The sequence below is a fragment of the Coturnix japonica genome, chromosome Z (genome assembly GCF_054131305.1).
Source record: "Coturnix japonica strain WE chromosome Z, WE-NBRP24, whole genome shotgun sequence".
In the NCBI taxonomy this organism is placed as follows: Eukaryota; Metazoa; Chordata; class Aves; order Galliformes; family Phasianidae; genus Coturnix; species Coturnix japonica.
Window position 1 is genome coordinate 53,955,408 of NC_140702.1, and position 19,158 is coordinate 53,974,565.

A 19,158-nucleotide genomic window follows, 5' to 3' on the forward strand; every position below is an offset into this window, starting at 1 on the left:
AGAAAAATCTGCTTCAGAACTTAGATGATGCTGCCTCTTCAAATGTATGAAAAGTTATTTAACTTAAATTCCCTGCTGCTGTTATTCTGCACACTACTGAAATACTGTACAGACAGTATACTTTGATTTTTTGTGTGTGAGTCACATTGAGAGTCATCAATGTCATATTCAACCTAGAACTTTGTTCTCAGAGCTACTCTTGAGAAGACAAGTAACATTCTACTCATTCGGAGCTCTTTGAAACTAGCAGTGGGAAATGCATTAGTTAGTATCCTTGCCAGTACAAAATTGTTCCATGAATTTTAGTTAAGCTCTTTCTCCTGACTGACTTTAAATGGCTATGTGATTAGCTTGCCACCACTTCCGCAGGAAACTAATTTACTGTCTAATGGGGTTCACCATTTCTGATTTTTGTCTGAGTTATACTTTTCCCTCTAACTTCACCCAAGCATGGCTTGCCATTTTCCCTTGGGCAATCATATAAATATGATACTCATCTTCCTGTTTGCCTTCTGGAAAATATGTCTCAGTGGCTATCATATTTCCTACCACACTTGCTCATCGATTTGCCACACTGTATACCTAGCTGTCTGAAACAATTCACATTTTATTCCTTGTCAGCCTGTTCAGACAGTTTGGCAATAGTTTCTTGATGAATCCTGAACTCCTTCCTTTTTACTGACATCTTTCTAATGCTTAGGACAACGTGTACTCAATGTTGTATTTGAAGGTGTCCTCAAACTGGATCTGTCGTATTTGAAAAGGAAAAGAAAACAGGCTGTCCTTTCCCATTGTCATCTCATTGTGAATCCTGTGTTTTGTTTCCTGTTCATGAGTGCATGAATATGATATGGTGGCAGAGGTATCACAGGCACTCTTGACCACTTGACCACTCTCCTGATTATGTTGCCCCTGGCACCGCTCTTATTGGTGGGTCTAATAGATTGTTGAGGTAAAGCCTGCCTCTGGCCATAACACATTCTTGTGAGTCTTCAGAGCACAAATACAATATTTAACTTATACCAAGTAGTTTTTGTGAATTTGTTAGTGAGGAAACTAGGAATATTTTTGATTCTGTCATGTATGACAAACAACTGCACATTTCAGTGTGTTATCTCTTCCTTGCACAGCAGTGGCTGTTGTGCACCTCACTAGATAAACAAGCAAAATGCTAATTAGGGAGTGCTCTAAGAATGTTGCCTGTGACACTCCTCCCTTGCTGCATGTTGTATGTAGAGGTAGGGAGCTGCTCTGCTTGCTAGGGGCCCAAAGACATTTAACAGTGAATATGTTGAGGGATTTATGGATGCTTCATTTATGGATTTAATTATTATCAAGAAGCTAGATTATCTGTTAAAAAGGTTGGCTCAGACTTTCTCTGACATGACTTCCTCACTACTGTTGCTTGGGCCATTGGTATGCTGTAGTTGTTGAGTCTGCAGTTTACCCTGTTTCTCTGCCATGGGATCACAGTAAATTCTTTTCTTGACCCTTTCTTCTTGTTTTGAAAGATCTCAACACTGTGGCTTTGTAGAGGGGATGGAAAGGTTTCTTCTGTTCAGCTGATGTTTGTTGATATCTAAGTTACTAGAGTTATAGGCAAAAGAATAAGCCTCAGAAAAGCCTTCCAGTAAGAACAGTGTAGGCCAAAATCTCAAGGCTGTGAGATAACTCCTAACTGATTCCAAAAAGAGCACACCATGTTGTTGTTTCTGACAGCAATGCTCCAAAAAGAAAAGAAGATGAACAGTGGGAAGTTTTTTTCATCTTAATTGGAAAAAATACAGCTCTGGAACGAAGGTGACCAAAGGCTATGATTTTATATACTCATTCAGTGTCCAGAGTTTCTTTTGCATCCTTTATACTGGGGAAGGCTGAACTTGGCTGGAGAACTAATGTGGAGGATGGAGAGAAAGAATGCAATCTGGTGGGACCAGTGGAAAGAAAATGAGCACAAAGGAGAGATTTAAAGAGTCAGTATCAATCTGGAGATGGTCAGACTGGGTGACTGCAAGAGGAAACCAAAGGCACCATGTATGTGTTCTTGGGTGAAATAATCTGCTGCTGATATAGTCTAATTGTGGACAATCTGACATTGAACATATAGCCATATTTTAGGGTAATTTTATGTAGAAAGCATGTCATAGAATCATAGAATCCTGAGAGTTGGAAGGGACCTTTCAAAGCCATCTAGTCCAACTCTCCTGCAGTGAACAAGGTCCCTACAGCTAGATCAGATTGCCCAGGGCCTTATCCAGCCTCAAAACAATACATGGCACGTGCTTTATTTTTTTCAAGTGTCCTTGGTAATCTTAAAGACTATCTTCATGTTTGCTGGGGTGTCATCTAATCTCAGATTTCTTCACATTTACTAGAAGCTATGCTTTTTTTTTTTTTTTTTTTTAATTGAAAGCTTTGCACAAGGGAATGGTTGAGCTGCAGTCTTTTGCGTCCACTTTATTTGAATAACATGCTAAATCAGGCAGCTCTTTATGAGTAATGTTCACCATTTGTTCAGGTATGCTTTGGTTGTATGAAAGGACCAGTAGTACAGTTATTCTTGCTGACAAATGCAAACATGTAGTAGTTTTGACTCAGGACCACTTTTCCTCCGGGTTGTCAATAAATGAAAGCAGTGCCATTTTTGATGTATTGACATTGCTTGTATCTCTTTGAAATAGTTTTCATTTGTCATCAGAAGAAGTGGTAGATTTGCCTGTAACCTCTTATACATAATCACACGTGCACATTCTCCAACAACCAGAGGAAAAGATATCTCAGTCATCTGTTATTCTTTACCATATAACTGCAGGCATGCTATAGGGAGATTTGATGCATAGTGAAAGGAGTGCATGCACAAATTCAGTTCTTTGTTATCAGCGGACTCTATATAGCAGTAAGAGTAGATGTTCCTGATTTTGGGTTGTCAATTATTGGATGGCAGGGGACATGAAAACTCAAGGAAGTAATAATGTGTTTCAGAAGGAGATTTAAAGTGGCCTGTATGTTTGAAAACAAATTTCTGGGATGCACACATACACATTCAAAATGACTTAACGAGTAGTTAAAAAGCTGTTTAGCATTAAAAAGTCCATGAGCATTTTTCTTATTTCAATCAGGAATCCACAAAATGGCACAGATTTAAAACGATTCACAGTCCAGTTGTATAGGAAGCTGCAAATGTGTAAAACAATCTATCACCAAAACTTGTGCCCTCTGGAATACAACTTGAAATTTTTAGCAAAATAATTTACTTCTTCTTTGTAGAAACACCAGGAGAGTCAGTGGCCAGAAATTTTGTATTTTCTCTGCAACTTACCTGCAATCTTGTCATGTTCTAAGAACTATGTTGAACTTCAGTGGGATTTAATTAATTAGTTCTGAATTCCCTAACATAAAAGAAAACGAAATTTTGTCATTACAGGATCACCAAGGTTGCAAGAGACCTACAAGATCATCCAGTCCAACCAACCACCCATCACCAGTAGTTCTCAGTAAACCATGTCCTTCAATGCAATGTCCTTGAACACCCCCAGGGTCGGTGACTCCACCACCTCCCTGGGCAGCCCATTCCAGTGCCTGATCACTCTTTCAGAGAAGTAGTATTTCCTAACATCCAGCCTGAACCTCCCCTGGCACAGCTTGAAGCCATTCCTTCTAGCCCACCACCACTTACATGAGAGAAGAGGCTGACCCCCAGCTCACTACAAGCTTCCTTCAGGTAGTTATAGCAATAAGATTTCTCCTGAATCTCCTCTTCCCCAGACTGAATAATTCCAGCTTCTTCAGCTGCTCCTCATAAGACCTGTGCTCCAGACCCCTCACCAGCTTTGTTGCCCTCCTTTGAACACACTCCTCAATGTTTTTCTTGCAGTGAGGGGCCCCAAACTGGACACAGTTCTCAAGGTGCAGCCTCACCAGTGCTGAGTACAGGGGAACAATAATCTCTCTGCTCCTGCTGGTAACACTGTTTCTGACGCAAGCCAGGATGCCATTGGCCTTCTTGTCTACCTGGGCACACTGCTGGCTCATGTTCAGCCACACATCAATCTATACCCCCAGGTTCATTTCCTCTATACAGTCTTCCAGGCACTCCACCCCAAGCCTGTAGTGTTGCCTGGGGTTGTTGTGGCCAAAGTGCAGGACCCAGCATTTGATCTTGTTGTACCTCATCCCATTGGCTTCAGCCCAGCCCTCCAGCCTGTCCAGATCTCTCTGTATGGTCTCACTACCCCCAGGCAGATCCACACTCCCAGCCAACTTGGTGTCATCTGCACTCAGTGAGGGTGCACACAGTGCCCTTATCCAGGTCATCAATAAAGATACTGAAGAGGACAGGCCCCAGTCACTGATGCTGGAGATGTTCAAGAAACATGTGGATGTGGCACTTAGAGAAATGGTTAATTGGGCACAGTGATGGTGGTTTGGTGGATGGACTAGATGGTCTTAGTAGTCTTCTCCAACCTTACTGATTCTATGATTCTGTTTTTTTCTGTAAGAAGGAAAGAAGGCCGAAGGGCACAAAAGTAATAGGAATCCACAGAAAGATTTGGAAGCATTTTCAAAGATTAGGAAACCAAGCAAGATGAGAATGGAAATACGTTTTTTTGTATTTAGTGGTCATTTGTGAAATGTTGCTTTTCTGTTACATGTCATATGTAGATTTAAAAAAAAAAAAATAAAATAATTATAAGAAGAAATTGGTAAAAAATTACAGTTTCTGTTGCATCTGTTCATCTGGACCTTGTTCATATTCCTTCCTACTGCTTCATCCAGAGTAGAAAGTGAAAACACATCTGTGTCATGCTGCATTTTCAGAAATATTATATAGGATCTCAACCCAAAATATTCACCAGTATAATTTTATTTTTCTTGCAAGAATTTCACTAACCTTTCTTTCAGCTTGCTGACTTGTTCAGAAGTTGACCTTGGCGTATAATAAATCCCACAGCAGAATTTGATCTTCTATATTTGTTCATAACTTACTTTGCTAGCAGAGTCTTAGTACTGCTTTTCTTGTACAGAGCTTTGCGCATCCTCTTCTTGCATTACTTCACTGATGAAATAGATTGTGGATTTTGACTATCAAACAAAAAGTAACCTATGAATTCTGTAGCTCTTGATGCATAAAGATGAAGATAGTCTTATTTACTCTCTTCTTATATTTTGTTATAGATAGGCTTTAGACTATCATAATGTTCCTCATGCCAAAAAATCTTGTTTCTGCAAGCTTGTTAGCCGCACATGGAGCTCTGGCTCTAGTAGAAAGAGCTAAAACTGGAATAGAAACTACATCACAATTTCCACACTTAATAAGGCAGTAAGTCAGCTGTTGCCATGGGACAGAGCTGGTTGAATTGTCAGAACGGTTCCATAGGCATAAATCTTAGACTTGTACCAGATGCTTCACGCTGTTTCTGCTGTGCAAAGCAGTTGGAAATTCAGCTTGAAGGATTTCTTTCCTAGAGAGAAACTGCAGGTGGCATAAAGTAGAGATAAAGTGAATGTGATGGGAAGATACCTCATACGCTTCTGCTACAGTGTCACTGTTGTGCCTTCAGGATGCATGTCTCACCCTATGGTTTATGCCATGATAGGTAAAAAACACAGTTCAAGGCATGAAAAACAATCCTATAAATTGATTTAGAGAGATACAGCCAGGCAAAATGTTGGGTACAAGTTCTTCAGGAAGCCTGTATTTTCAAAAAACCTTGCTCTTTCTAGATTATTTATTTTATTTTTTATTTTTTTACTAATCCTCTAGAAACAAAACCATTGTTATATTTAAGGGAATGAACAGGTACAGTAACTTTTGTTAACTTTTCTGCCTGCTGCAGTTTACATGATTCTGTTTATTTTGTTTATTTATTTTATTTGCTCGGGTGCTTACATTTTTGGATATTGTTTTGCCTGGTAGTATGTTCAGTTTGGGCCCCAAAAGACATGTCTTACATGCAACTTCTGTGCAGGAATGCAGTTTTCTGTCTCAAAAATGTTGCTTGGTTGAGACAACTGAAGACCCTTTAGGCCTAACTTTCTCAGATCCAAGTGCTAGAGGCTCGTATTTCTGGCTGCATATACTGCATCTACTCACTAAGTAATTTGGGTTTGGATCCTGCCTTTAGAAATGGCTCCGTAAATCTGCAAAGACTAAATGTCCAGCTTAACTTTTGGAAATTACAGTAATAACAAATGTGGGTGAAGGTAGTTGTTCTTTATCAGATTGGGACAGATTCATGTGAAAAACATCAATTATGTTTTGGCTCTCAATCTACGTTATGACTTAACTCATGAAGGCAAATAGATCTTTGCAGGATAATATCTCTGAATAAGGAGTATTTTATGGTTAAACATATTACAAAACGTTTGCAGGAAGTACCTTGTGAATAAAATTGTTACTAAGGCTGGAGCTCTGAATGTTCATATTATTATAAGCAATAAGAAGTTTATATTAAAATCTCATAAGCGAAACATGACATTTCTCACTAATTTCATATGGTGCTTTATTGTTTTTCAAAATAGCAAAAATTTTACAAGACCATTTATAGACTGAAGGTTGTTCTGAACTTTTAGGGTGAGAAATATATGTACCGCAGGATGCCCTGTGGAGAGGGTCTGAGCTGAATAAAGCAGAAATAAGATGATCATTGAGGCTTTGTTTACAGCCAAGAGTTTAACTGTGCTCAGGTAGTAGAAGCAATAGAATGAAACTAGCAAAGGTGATGGCTGGCTGGTTGGAATGTGTTTATGGGAATGGGTGTAAATTATAGTGTTATAAGCTGTATTTATAGCAGTGAAACTGTACCAGGGTTGTACAGAGGAGCTGCTTTGCCAGAAGAAAAGATCACATCCCTCACTGAAATAATCATGTTTTACTTCAGTGCGGAGTGTGGAGACCAGGCCCAAATTCATTCCAGTTGCATTTTTGAGTACATTTCTGAGCAGGCTTTCTTTGGCTCTGGGAGGATTTAACACTGAGAGGTGTGAACATCTGCGCCTTCACTGAAGTCTGTGGTTTTTGAAGGTGCTTTAAGCTATCTGTGTCTTGTGTTTCTGTCTTGGCTACAAATCTTCTTAAATAAGTCAATGGGAAAACATTTCAGCACTGCAGGACTGGAACCTCTTGAGAGACCTCTGTTAGCCTGCTGTAGCTGTGATTCTGATGGCTCAAGTGCACAATTGCTAAGAAGCAGTTTATCCTTACTGTAGAAACTGTACACAAATGTGATCATATATGGCAGTCCCAGAGGCGAGCTGGAACAGAAAAGTGAGTTGTGCTCTGTTCAGTGGTTGTGGCTTTTTTGTTTCCATAGCCCACACAAAACTAACATGTGCCTATGGGCCCAAGCAAATCACTTCCTCTCTCTGATGGCTCCAGTAAGCAGTTTTCTTCTCTCCAAATAGCATTTTAAGTGTGTGCAAGTGGAATGACCTATCCTAAAGGACATACTTGTGAGAGTTCTTTCTGATGTGATACTTCTCAACATGCAATGACTTGGGACGCTGAAGCTCTTACAGCACAGAGACCTCAATGTGCGATGAAAATCAGAATTTAAATGGAAGATAATTTTATACATTCTCTCTCTCCCCCGCCTCCTCCTTCCCCACATTTTAAAAAAAAAAAAAATAATAATTAAAATATATATGTATATATATATTTAGAATGGGGAGGCTAACAGTGTGAGCAGGTTAAAGACACCCAACACAAGAAATAAACAAATGCTGAACTGAGGACTAAGCTACATGTATTCACTTATTAATCTGAATCAGTAGAATTTCTAATAAAAGTTGCTGTTTTATCTAATTGGTAGTAAATATCCCATTTTCAAATATTTTGCTCTTTAGACTTTGGTTGATATCTCCTTAAAAATCTCTCCTCTGGAAATGACATCAGATTTTGGTGCAAAATTTTACCTGTGATAGGACTTTTTATTACTAGATTTACAGAAAAAAAAAAATATATATATATATATATAAATATATATTTCATATAATTTCTACCTTTCCCTTTCCTGGTAATATTCATCACTGTTCCGAGACCACTACTGGAACTTTTGGAGCTATGTATCAGACCCTGAATTTGCTTACAGTCATTGCAAGAGGTGGTTTGAAGTTATTTCTAACCTGAATCTTCATAAATCTTTAGATTTATTTCCATCTTACAAATACTTTTTCCCAGAAGGATATTTTTTTGTGAGTTTCCATTTAATGTAACCACAGCTGCTGCTGTCACAGCTCCTATATGAAGAAGGAAGAGAAAGACAATTTTACAGGGTTTCTGCACATAAGAGCATAGAGTAACTCACAAGGGGAGCAGCCTGTGCAGGCTATCTGCTCTGCTCAAAGTAGGACCAAGTTGGAAGTGTCTTCATAGTTGAATTACATAACAGAGAGCGCTTTACCAAAGAGTTTTGAATATCTTCATTAGAGGGAGTTCTGTAGCTACTTGAGCCCCTCTTCCTCTCTTCAACATGATTTTTTTATTATTATTTTTTAATTTTATTTATTTATTTCTTTATTTAAATGTAAATACACAGAATCTCCCTGCTTTGCTTCTGGTTTTAAAATGGAACATGGAGTGTTTCATGGAATCATAGAATCAGCTTGCTTAGTTCTAGAAAGATTTTTCTTTTCTTTGTGAGGAAAGCCTACACTTGAACATCATTCTGTTTAACAGCAGTGAAACAACCTCATATACAGCAGTGACAGCAGAAAAGAATGCAAGCTGCCAGTCTAAAAGAGTGAGACTGAAGTACTGCTTTGGGTAAAAGTCATGGTTGCAAATGCAAATTCTAGAAGATAGTTTTACTAAGAACAGACTCTTTAATAACTTACTGCTGTTTTTGTTGATTTTATGCTTTGTGTTTTGTTGTTGTGGTCTTTTGTACCAGAGGACAAAGCTCTCCACAAGGCTGTACTGAGATGCATAATATTCCCTTATTTTGAAATATTTCTCTTCTCAAAATAATGACACTTCATGCCATGAGAGACTAACTGTATTTCAATATCCCCCAGTGCTTAGGGAAAATGCTCCAAGATAATGAGTTACAGATGATTCCTACCCAAATGTCTAGAAGAGAGCTAAAGGAGAAAAGTCACAAAATGTTGACTTTACACAGTGATGGTATTTAATCCTGGCATGACTGAAGCATCAAGAGTTGTGTGACTAAATCCGTTGTCAGCTATAATAAACACTCTTTCTGCTTCCATTTGTGTGAACATGTGCAGCTCTTGAAGAAACAGGCATCTTTGCTTCTTAGTCAAACAATACATAAAACAAATTCTGTTAGAAAGGATTATGTGCAAAAACAGGTGACAGAGCTATATTGTAATACACTGATTTATGGAAGAAAGCATGAGATCTGTTTTTTTGTTTTGTTTTGTTTTGTTTTTGTCGGATTTTTTTTTTTTTTTTTTAATTGATTGCCTCCTACCATCACTGAATTGTGAAAGTAGAAAGTAGAACTCATTTAGCTGAAGTCCTTGAGAGGGAAAGAAAAGATTGTACGTGAACTCATTTTATAGTCTACTTGGGAGTTGTGTTCATGTAATTGAAAAAGATGCACTGAATCTGTTTTCAACAATGCACAGTAAAATTTATTATGAGAACTGTGCCATCCTGTCTTTGTCTATCTGCTTAATTCACTACAGACATGAACATGCATCGTGTATTATTTAAATGTGTAGGTTGATACATACAGTTTATGGAATTTAGAGATGGAAAGAACATGAATTATACAACAGAAAGCTTTCAGCATGTTGTGGAATTGATTTTTTATTTTTTATTACTTCTTTTAATCAAAATGAGCATGTACATTAACCTTAAAAAAAAAATTTAAAAAAAAAAACTAAAAAAAAAGAAAGAAAATTAAAAATCAAAGGGGTAGTGAATTTAGTGAGCCTAGACTTAGGGAAGTCACACAGAGACCAAGGTAAGTTATGAGAACAGCGTTTGTATATCTGTTTTCTGGAGAAATAGATTCAAATAATCCATGTGTAGTGGAGACATTCACTAGTGAGACCGTAGCTCTTTTAAATTTGAATTGAACTCAGCTTGACACAGGGATAAAGGTGTCAACTAAGATTTCAACAGGTCTTACAAATGCAGGGTTTTGTTGAGAGGAAGGAGCCCAGGCAGTACAGAGCCTGCACTGAATGTAACAGAAGCATAAACAGTACCCAAGTGCACAAAAGACTTCAGGCTGAGTTTTGAGTAAAGCCCTGAAAGAACTGTAGAGAAAGCTTGGCTTTTCTGTATATGGTGTTCACAGAGCAACTTTTAATTTATTTCTTTATTTAGGCAAAACATGCATTGTGAAATATCACTCTGACATAAATATAATACAGTCTGTATTCCGTTTAAGAAGGTTGAAATCAGGATGTGCCAGTTCAGCAGAGTTAGCTTTCAGGATGGGCATGACTATTTTTCTTAGCTGAGCACTTCAAAAGCCATCAAAATAGCTGTTACCTTCTGTTCTGGAAACCATTGGGATCCTATAAATAAACATAGGATAATACAGGAGCAGGGAAAAAAAATAAATGTTACCTCAGCAGTTATTGTAATTATTAATTCTGTTGTTTCTTTTTTTCTCTTTCTTTTTTTCTTTTTTTTTTTTTTTTTCTTCTTTTTACAGTGTATCCTATTCAGTGCATGTCTCTGAGGACTACCCAGGTACAGTGCAACATTCTTGTTCATGACATATGTATATGTGTTACTGTAACTTACAATATTCATATGAGAATATTTGAGAGAGTGTTAATGTGTTCCAGGTGCATCCTTGTGCTAATCACTTCTCATTAGTTAGATAATTTTCACAGTCATTTCTCCTTTTCAGGCATCATTTATCAACTGGGTCAGGGTGAGAAAACCTGGTTCACAGGTTCCCTGAGACCAGTCATGTGATGCTTCCCGTGTTTGGAGCCAACACTGATAGAGGAGTGAAAAAGTGCCCAACTCCTCTTTGGCACGGTAGATAAAGCTTGATCCTTCAAGAAGCTGAGCAGTCTGGCATGAGGCCAGCAAAGCACTTCAGTGTATTAAACCTTAATGAGGCTACTCATGTTCTTTAAGTTAAGCCTGTGGACTGTGCACTGATGCTTCTCAGAGTCTGTTGGAGCCAAGGGCTTCTGTGTGGGTATGTCTTTGGTAATGTAGGCTTGCAAAGCTGTGCCCAGCTGCTTGGTCCTGCCTTTCTGCTTTACCCTGAGCTGAGCTGGTAAGAGTTTGTGTAACCATGTGGCCATTCAAGACAAGGTGTATCACCTGTATAGAAGGCAATTGACCAAGAGTAGAAGCTGATTGACATGATTCCCTTCCCTGATTTTCTTCACAGACAACCTGCACAGTTACTTTGTAGGTAGAATCTCATGGCAGAGAATCTACAGAAGCAGAAATGGGAGAGTGAAGCAGGGATGAGAGCAGAAAGGCACTGTGCAAGTAGTAGCCTACAGTAATAAGTGCAGGATCGCACCACGTTGTGTATTTTGTACCTCAGAGTATTTAATAATGTTAATACTATGAATGGAATGAAAGCCTGTGTTCTTGTTTTAATTATTTTCCATAACATCTCTGTAATCTTTCTAAAAAGAATATTTCTTTTTAATTTTATAATCTTTGAAGTAGTAATGTCTTAATCTTCTTCAGTGTTAAGCAGCACTAAACTATGTCTGTTTAAAAGACCAGTTTTTGAAGCAGAAGCAGAGAAATTGGAGTCACCAGGGATGCTAAATACAACAGATTTTTTTGTAAGAATGCTCACAGCCTTTATGAGAGAGAATTTTTTTTCACTAGTAACAACTTGAGGAAAAACTGCTAGTAATGATGATCTGTTCAACAGGTGCTGCAGAAAGTTAGATTCATAAAATACGTAGTCATATTCATAAATTTATTGGTCACTTGATTGCCCTGACAATGAAAAGAGAGAGAAATAGTTGAAAAAGTGTTAATGGTTTGTTTTGTTAAGTAATGGATTTATTCATTGCAGTGATTAAGCTACTCTGAGGGCGCAGAACATTATCTCTGGGAACCCCTAAACTAAATGACAGTCCAGAGCACTGAACCAGTGATTACTTCCATGGCAAATGAGATTTAATCTCCTGGCAAGCTCTTCTGTTTGACAGACCTCAAAACTCCCTTACCAGATGTTGCTTGCAGCATGCCCCGGTTGTCTAAAGGTCTGGATTAGTTTGGCCCTACAACGTAATAAATATTCTCTGCCATTGCCCCCTATACATTAAAGCCAACTAGAATTTGATCATTTTACACTATAGTTAACTCAGTGATGAGGAGTAAACCAGCTGTGCGTGTTTATTGATTAAAATCTAACACTTCAAGCCTTTGAAAGAGTCTCAAGCTTTTGCGATGTGTACACCTGCTCTGTGATGAAGAGGTGTTTAGTGCATTAGGAATGATAATGACACTTCACTGTTTTTCAGCTTTGATCCTAAAAATAGTCAATATGATTTGGTAAGCCAGATTCTCCTCTCTTTGTATTAAATCTTGAAGTTAACATTACAGCTGATCATGGCTTTCTCTTTTCTGGCATGTATTTTTAGGAATGTGTCATGGACACATCTGAATGTGATGGTGTCCACCCTGCAAAGCTTGGTGCTGGTGTCCTCCTCAGCTCAAAGATGATTTTAAGCACTGTTACTAGTTGCTGGAGTTCAGATCAGCATGTGCTTATCAGATTACGTTTCTAACAGGATAAGTCTTTACAGATCAAGGTTTAAGTCCATTAGTGTGTAGCTATATCAAAGTTGTATCATTTGGAGATTAAAAGTATGTAATACACAGTGGATTAAGCTTTGAAATCCAGGAGATGAAGACTGGGAGAAAGCTGTCATTTGATCATAAGATAAATTGCTAATGTATGTGATAAATATATGGAAAGAGAAAAAAAAGAAAAAAAAGAAAAAAAAAACCTACAAAAAAAACTTACAAATGTTTGTTCAGCCAGAAGTGACCCCATGAGTAAATCTTAGATACTGTTAGACCTGTGGGTACTATGCATAGCTCCCTACATTGTTATTACACATCACAGTGTTGGCACTGATAACTGTGTTTAGCTACTGCCGAATTGATTCATAAAGCACCAAAAGATTACAAAGAGCTGAACATTAAATCATACCTGTGGGAACCATAACATGACATGACCACTTTCAATAATGAAAGGTGCTTGAAAGTTTCATAATCGTGCGTGAAAGTTAAATATATGCTCACAAAGGCATGCTGTAGATGTTTATGGGAGTATTGACATGGTAGTGTCTGAGTTATTTATACATTGCTGAAAATGTGAAAATATCACTGAAAATTTTAGATGTAGGTAATAACAGTTCCACCAAAATACCTTGGTAACCATTTTCTCATAACATTGAAAAAAATGAGGAAAAATTATGCTCCTTAGGAGCAGTTATAGAATATACCATCAATGAGTAGACTGAAGTCCCATTAATATGAGTGGATCATGGCTCCTGTGAGAACAATTGCAGCAGCAAGCGTTTTGCTAATGAATGTGTTTTCTGACTGATACTTGCTGGCTGCCATAAACTTTTAGAACTGCTGCAGTCTTTTATCTGAGTTATTTGTGGATTACAGATATGTGAACAGAAGCACCATTCTCTTAGACCACGTTAGACTTTAGCAGAGGCGGAGACAAACCAGTTGGTAGTAAGTGGTTTGTTGCGTCCTTGCCTTAGATTCAGGCAGACACTGCCTTTGGGATCCTCTAGAAAGCAAATGAAAACCAGTATCTTAATTTCAAGTTTCATTAGATGGAGAGGAGAGGAGAGGAGAGGAGAGGAGAGGAGAGGAGAGGAGAGGAGAGGAGAGGAGAGGAGAGGAGAGGAGAGGAGAGGAGAGGAGAGGAGAGGAGAGGAGAGGAGAGGAGAGGAGAGGAGAGGAGAGGAGAGGAGAGGAGAGGAGAGGAGAGGAGAGGCAAAGAAGGAAAGAAGAAAGGAAGAAAGGGAAGGGAAGGGAAGGGGAGGGGAGGGGAGGGGAGGGGAGGGGAGGGGAGGGGAGGGGAGGGGAGGGGAGGGGAGGGGAGGGGAGGGGAGGGGAGGGGAGGGGAGGGGAGGGGAGGGGAGGGGAGGGGAGGGGAGGGAAGGGAAGGGAAGGGAAGGGAAGGGAAGGGAAGGGAAGGGAAGGGAAGGGAAGGGAAGGGAAGGGAAGGGAAGGGAAGGGAAGGGAAGGGAAGGGAAGGGAAGGGAAGGGAAGGGAAGGGAAGGGAAGGGAAGGGAAGGGAAGGGAAGGGAAGGGAAGGGAAGGGAAGGGAAGAAGAGCACCACACAAATGAAGATAAAAAGCAGTAGTGGTTGCCAAGTAGAAAAGGAAAACAGAAGCTTGGCAGTGAGTGAAAAGTACTATCCAGCTGCCAAGAATGAATGACAATCAGTGGACATAAAAATATAATTAAAATCAATACATCTTTGAGTTGTCTTTTTTTTCCATATATGTATATTTTGGAATATTTTCTACAGCGCAGATTGTTGTATTTCCTACTTTTTCATGCAGCTATAAATTCTAGCACATGGATTTCCTTTTCCCCACTCGTTTATGCACTGCTGGGTGTACTTTATTTAGAACCAAATAATGATCTCAGTTATTCCTGCTTGTTAGACTCTGCAGCAGTAAGTTATTCCTCAGCTTTAGGAAGGAAGGGGCATGAGTTTCATATCTAGAGGTTGTGGTTGGACTTAATGGTCTTTAAGGTTTTTTCCAACCTGAGTAATTCTATGTTCTGTGCTGGGACTGAAGCAGTGACAGCAAGGTGTGCGTGCAGATAGAGGCAAGGTAGTGGGCATGGGAGGGTGAGGTGCAGCTGCACTGTGCGCATGGTGTACAGCCTATCCTCCCCATGGACCAATGACTGGAGGGGCCCCCTTTCATACTCACTGTGCCGTGCCAACTGCAGAGCAGATGCAGACTGAGCAGATGGAGCAGGTTGCTGTGCCTGCTAGAGTGCAGTGCTCAGGGAAAAGTGCCAGCCTCCCAGAGCACTTACCTGCACTCAGGATGTGTTTGCTGTACTGTGCTTAGATGACCCACATTACCTCGTGGGAGAGCACAAAGTGGAATCAGGAGGCAGTGTGGGATTGCACCAAATTCAGTAGGTGTGTGAAAGTGGCAGAAAGGCTGATTCACAGCCCACAGGCTGGGAAAGCCCCACCTGCGAGTGGCAGCATGGGAACCCCAGAGTCTTGATGCAGGCTTCTAGGAAACACTGTAGTTTAAGGGACAATACTACTGAATTTACTGATAAATTAATGCTAACATTTCTAACATTCCATCAGAAGCACTCCAAGGTTTTGAGATTCAGATTGCAGTATTATGGTTACAATAGTATGTGTGTTGATGCTCTTAGCTGATGTGAGACCAGGGTGTTCAAAGTGATGATAGACTGACCCCTTGTTTCAGTTCTATTACTTCTCTCTTTATTTATGATAGTCTTAATTGTCAGCCTTTTTGCAATGAAGGGTAAAGTCTGTTTCACCCCAGATCATTAGAAAACAAAATCTTAGTGCCTTCATAGGCAGTTCAACAATTCATGCAAAATCAGCTTCTGCAGATACTACCTAAAACCTTGCTGCTTCTCTTCTGTTTAGTTGAAAATAAATAAAAACAAAACAAAACAAAAACAAACAAACAAAAACACAGCCTAACCTCACTTTTTATGAGGAAGTTTACTATATAATTTCCATATTCATATCCACACATAAGACTTTCTTTTTCCCAAATCTTGTAAAGATGTTCTCCATTGATTAGAAGATAATTCAGACATTCTTCTTGAGACTAGTTAACATGAGACACAGGCATGTGTGAATATTGTGCAAATAAGCTCACCCTGCATGTATGAATGTTCATGTCAGGCATGATAAAAAGTACCAAAGAAGTCTTCATTTTGGCTCAACTCCCATAAGCCTTGATAGAACCATTCTGAGCATTGCTTGGTACACTTCCTGCAAGCCAAGACATTGGAATCTAGGGGTTTGCTTATATATATATATATATTCAGGTGTTAATCTTGCATCTTTTTTGGAATTATTCTTTTTGTCATCAATCTCAATAGAGAAAACACACCAGGAGATGTGTGCCAGGCTTCTTTAATCACTGGCAAGATGGTTCCTTAAGACAAAAGGGTGGGATGGATGATGTGGGAAAGGGTTGGCAAAGCACCGTGGGCCTTCAACATGCAAGGTGTTTTTCTTTTGTAGATAACACTTACGTTTCCAGTTCTGATAATGATGAAGATGTATTAGTTACAACAGAACCAATTCCAGTAATTTTCCACCAAATTGCTACAGGTAATATTACATCCTGATGATTTTAGCAAGTTCGTGTTTTGTGAAGGAGGACAAGATGTTGCCTCTACTTTAAGTGAGATATGTTAATGGGTGCAGTTGGACAGTTTGCTAGTTACTCATGGGCTTATTGTAGTGAATTGTCCTACATTTCAGAATCTAATAAATTTAAAAACTTCTCTTATGGCTCTACACAATTGTGTAGGCAGAATGTATTTTATTCTTTTAGTGTATTACAGTCTGTACTAAAGCAATTTTCCTTGAATACAGTCAGAGGTGCTTAATACTTCTCAATTATATATTTTTATGCTCTCTTGCTTAAAACTTTATGAAATCTTCACCACTGGGAATGGAATTGTCTGTAACTATCATTGCGTCTAGAGAATTACTTCAAAAAAATTTAAGCAAATTGGTTCACAAAATGAGACTGTAGAAAAAAAATATATAATTCCAATGATTTTACAAACCTCTTCATTTGAAATTATTTCCATACTTTTCTGAAGTAGCTAGCACATAAAATGGCATGCTTTTCAGAGGTCTAGAAACTTATATACGATACATTACTAAGATCTGTGTGCATTTTTTATAGGTTTCTTAGGTTTTATCAGCTAATTCCTTGATGATTTAATGCTGTATGAGAAACTGCATAGAGCAGTCATAGTACTGCAGTTCCTCAGATGGGAGCATTATGTTTGTTATTATGGTGCTTATTTTGTTTTAATAGAAAACAATCTGATTTAATTTTTGGTAGGGAATTTTGACCTTTTTTTCTTTTTGCTCCTTTTTACTCAAAAGTGTAAATTACTGAATGAGAAAAACAAATCTTCTTGATGGACTAGCTGAATTTTATTTGATAACCGACAATATAGGATTTCTGAAGTGTGTGGGCTACTTATTTCAGACTGCTGTGAACAGTTTGGTGTCCATCATGCCGATATCTTTTTGTTCTTTATGTACCCATTTACTAAGTATTAACTAAGTATTTTGAGTTGGCAAATGCAGAACTATTTCACGTTTTTCACAGACATTCCCTATTTTCCCTTTTCTTTTAAGAATTAAGAAAAACCAGTGATGTCAACTATTGCTTATCCATTAAAGCAAAATTACAGAGGGAGAATGGAGAGGTATGTATTTCTTATATATGTATTTTAACAGGCATTTTAAGAAATGAGAGAAAACAGTAATGATTGACTTAGAATTTCTCTCAAATGTATTCTTACTTTAATTGTAGATATACGTATTTTACAAGAGGTCTCGTAGTTCACTTAGGCCATTGCCGTGGTGTACAGCAGTCCAGATGGAGTCTCTGGAGCTTTTCCTGACAACTTTCACTGTTAATATCTGAAGCTGAAGTCTTATCAGTCCTGCCTCTGGCATGGGCCCCTAGCCAGTCTCAGTGAGATGATGTTAAGAAAGAAATGATAATAAAACGAGGTCTTCAGAGGCTAACAGTGCTGGGAATTCAAAGAAGGTGCCACATAGGCTCCCATGCCAAGCCTTAGAATAAGTACTGTACCCAGAATTCAAACACTTGACTTAAATATCTTCTCTGTTAAGTTTGATTTCTGGGATCGCAGTACTTGTTTTCTGGCTACTACTACTACTGTCAGAGCTCCAAGGCTCTGATCTGTATTTGATTATGGAAAAGGTCAGACTTGATAATGGGCATGGTGTTTGTTTTTCTTGGTTTTATTTTTGTGGGTTTTTTTCAGTAGATTCAACCTGATGTGATTTCAAAGGCTGCAGTGGAATTTTTTCACCTCTATAACCTTATAATTGTTTTCAGTGTTCTGTAAACATTAGAAATTCAAATACAGTAAGAATTATATATATTTTTAATTGATCAAGGTAATTAAATTTGAAAGTACTGAAAGAGCCTTTAAATAAGTCTCTAACACTGACCATTTCTGCTGGCTATACAGTTAGAGGTTTAGGTTAGGATAGGATGGGTTTGTCATCACTCTTGTATGAGAGTTTCATTTCTCTTTACTTTGCATTGAAGTTTGTTCAGTTGGGTTCTGTTTGAACACAGACTTGCCCTTGAGCTAGTGTTATTATTAAACAAATACAACTGAAGTCACTTCGTTTCTTTTCAGTAAAGCAGAAGCAAATACAATTTTTATGCCTCGTCTCAGAAAATTGCTGTGAAATTGTCTGAAATACAATTTTTTTTCCTGTGTGTACATGCAGTAGCTAGAGCAGGAATCCAGAGGTAAAGATAAGGAGATGGGATTAGATTGTCTGACCATAGAAATTGGTGATGAGTGTATTTGATGTTTACAAATATATGGAATTTAAACGTACCTTCTCTAGAGTGATTCATAGATCTGACTTCTATTCCACTGTGCCAGTTCTGTGTAGGACATTAATACAAAATATACAATAAGTACACTGTGCTTGGGTTTAAATGAGGTGTTATGGTCTCATCAGGTATTTCTAGGGGGTTCTTGACAACAGAGGGTCTAGAAATAACAAATGGATTGTGGAAAACAATATTAATAATATTTTCAAGTAATTACCTAATTATAAATGAGGGCTCCATTAGTAAGAACCAGAATACAACACTGCAGCTCGTGCTGATTGCAGTCTGTACAATGAGCAGTTCTATTTACTTGAGTGCAATTATTCACAGAGCAGCCTATTTAGGGTAAGTTTTACTTGGGTAAGCATATTACTTTCTAATCCTTAATTTTCCAAATCTTGGAGTGGAGCTAGTCAGAAAATTAAGATTTAACTTTCTTGGCAACAGGCTGGTACTTTTGTTTAAAAATAATAACTAAGCTGCACTGTGTCAGAGCTTTTTACATAAGGGAACTTAAAAAATCTCATGGTTGGGCTTGAATTATTTCCTTAAACTAT

At 38.4% G+C, this 19,158-nt stretch overlaps 1 protein-coding gene across 2 annotated transcripts in view; it reads left to right on the forward strand.

Annotated features, from left to right (window-relative positions):
* The window catches only part of PARP8 (poly(ADP-ribose) polymerase family member 8), a 114,592-nt gene that overhangs the window by 42,038 nt on the left and 53,396 nt on the right, over positions 1-19,158 (forward strand). For both annotated transcript variants that reach the window (XM_015848681.3, XM_015848682.3), the window contains exons 3-5: positions 10,635-10,672; positions 16,213-16,302; positions 17,353-17,423. In XM_015848681.3, the coding sequence (XP_015704167.1) occupies positions 10,635-10,672; positions 16,213-16,302; positions 17,353-17,423 (199 nt within the window). The remainder of the gene's footprint in view (positions 1-10,634; positions 10,673-16,212; positions 16,303-17,352; positions 17,424-19,158) is intronic.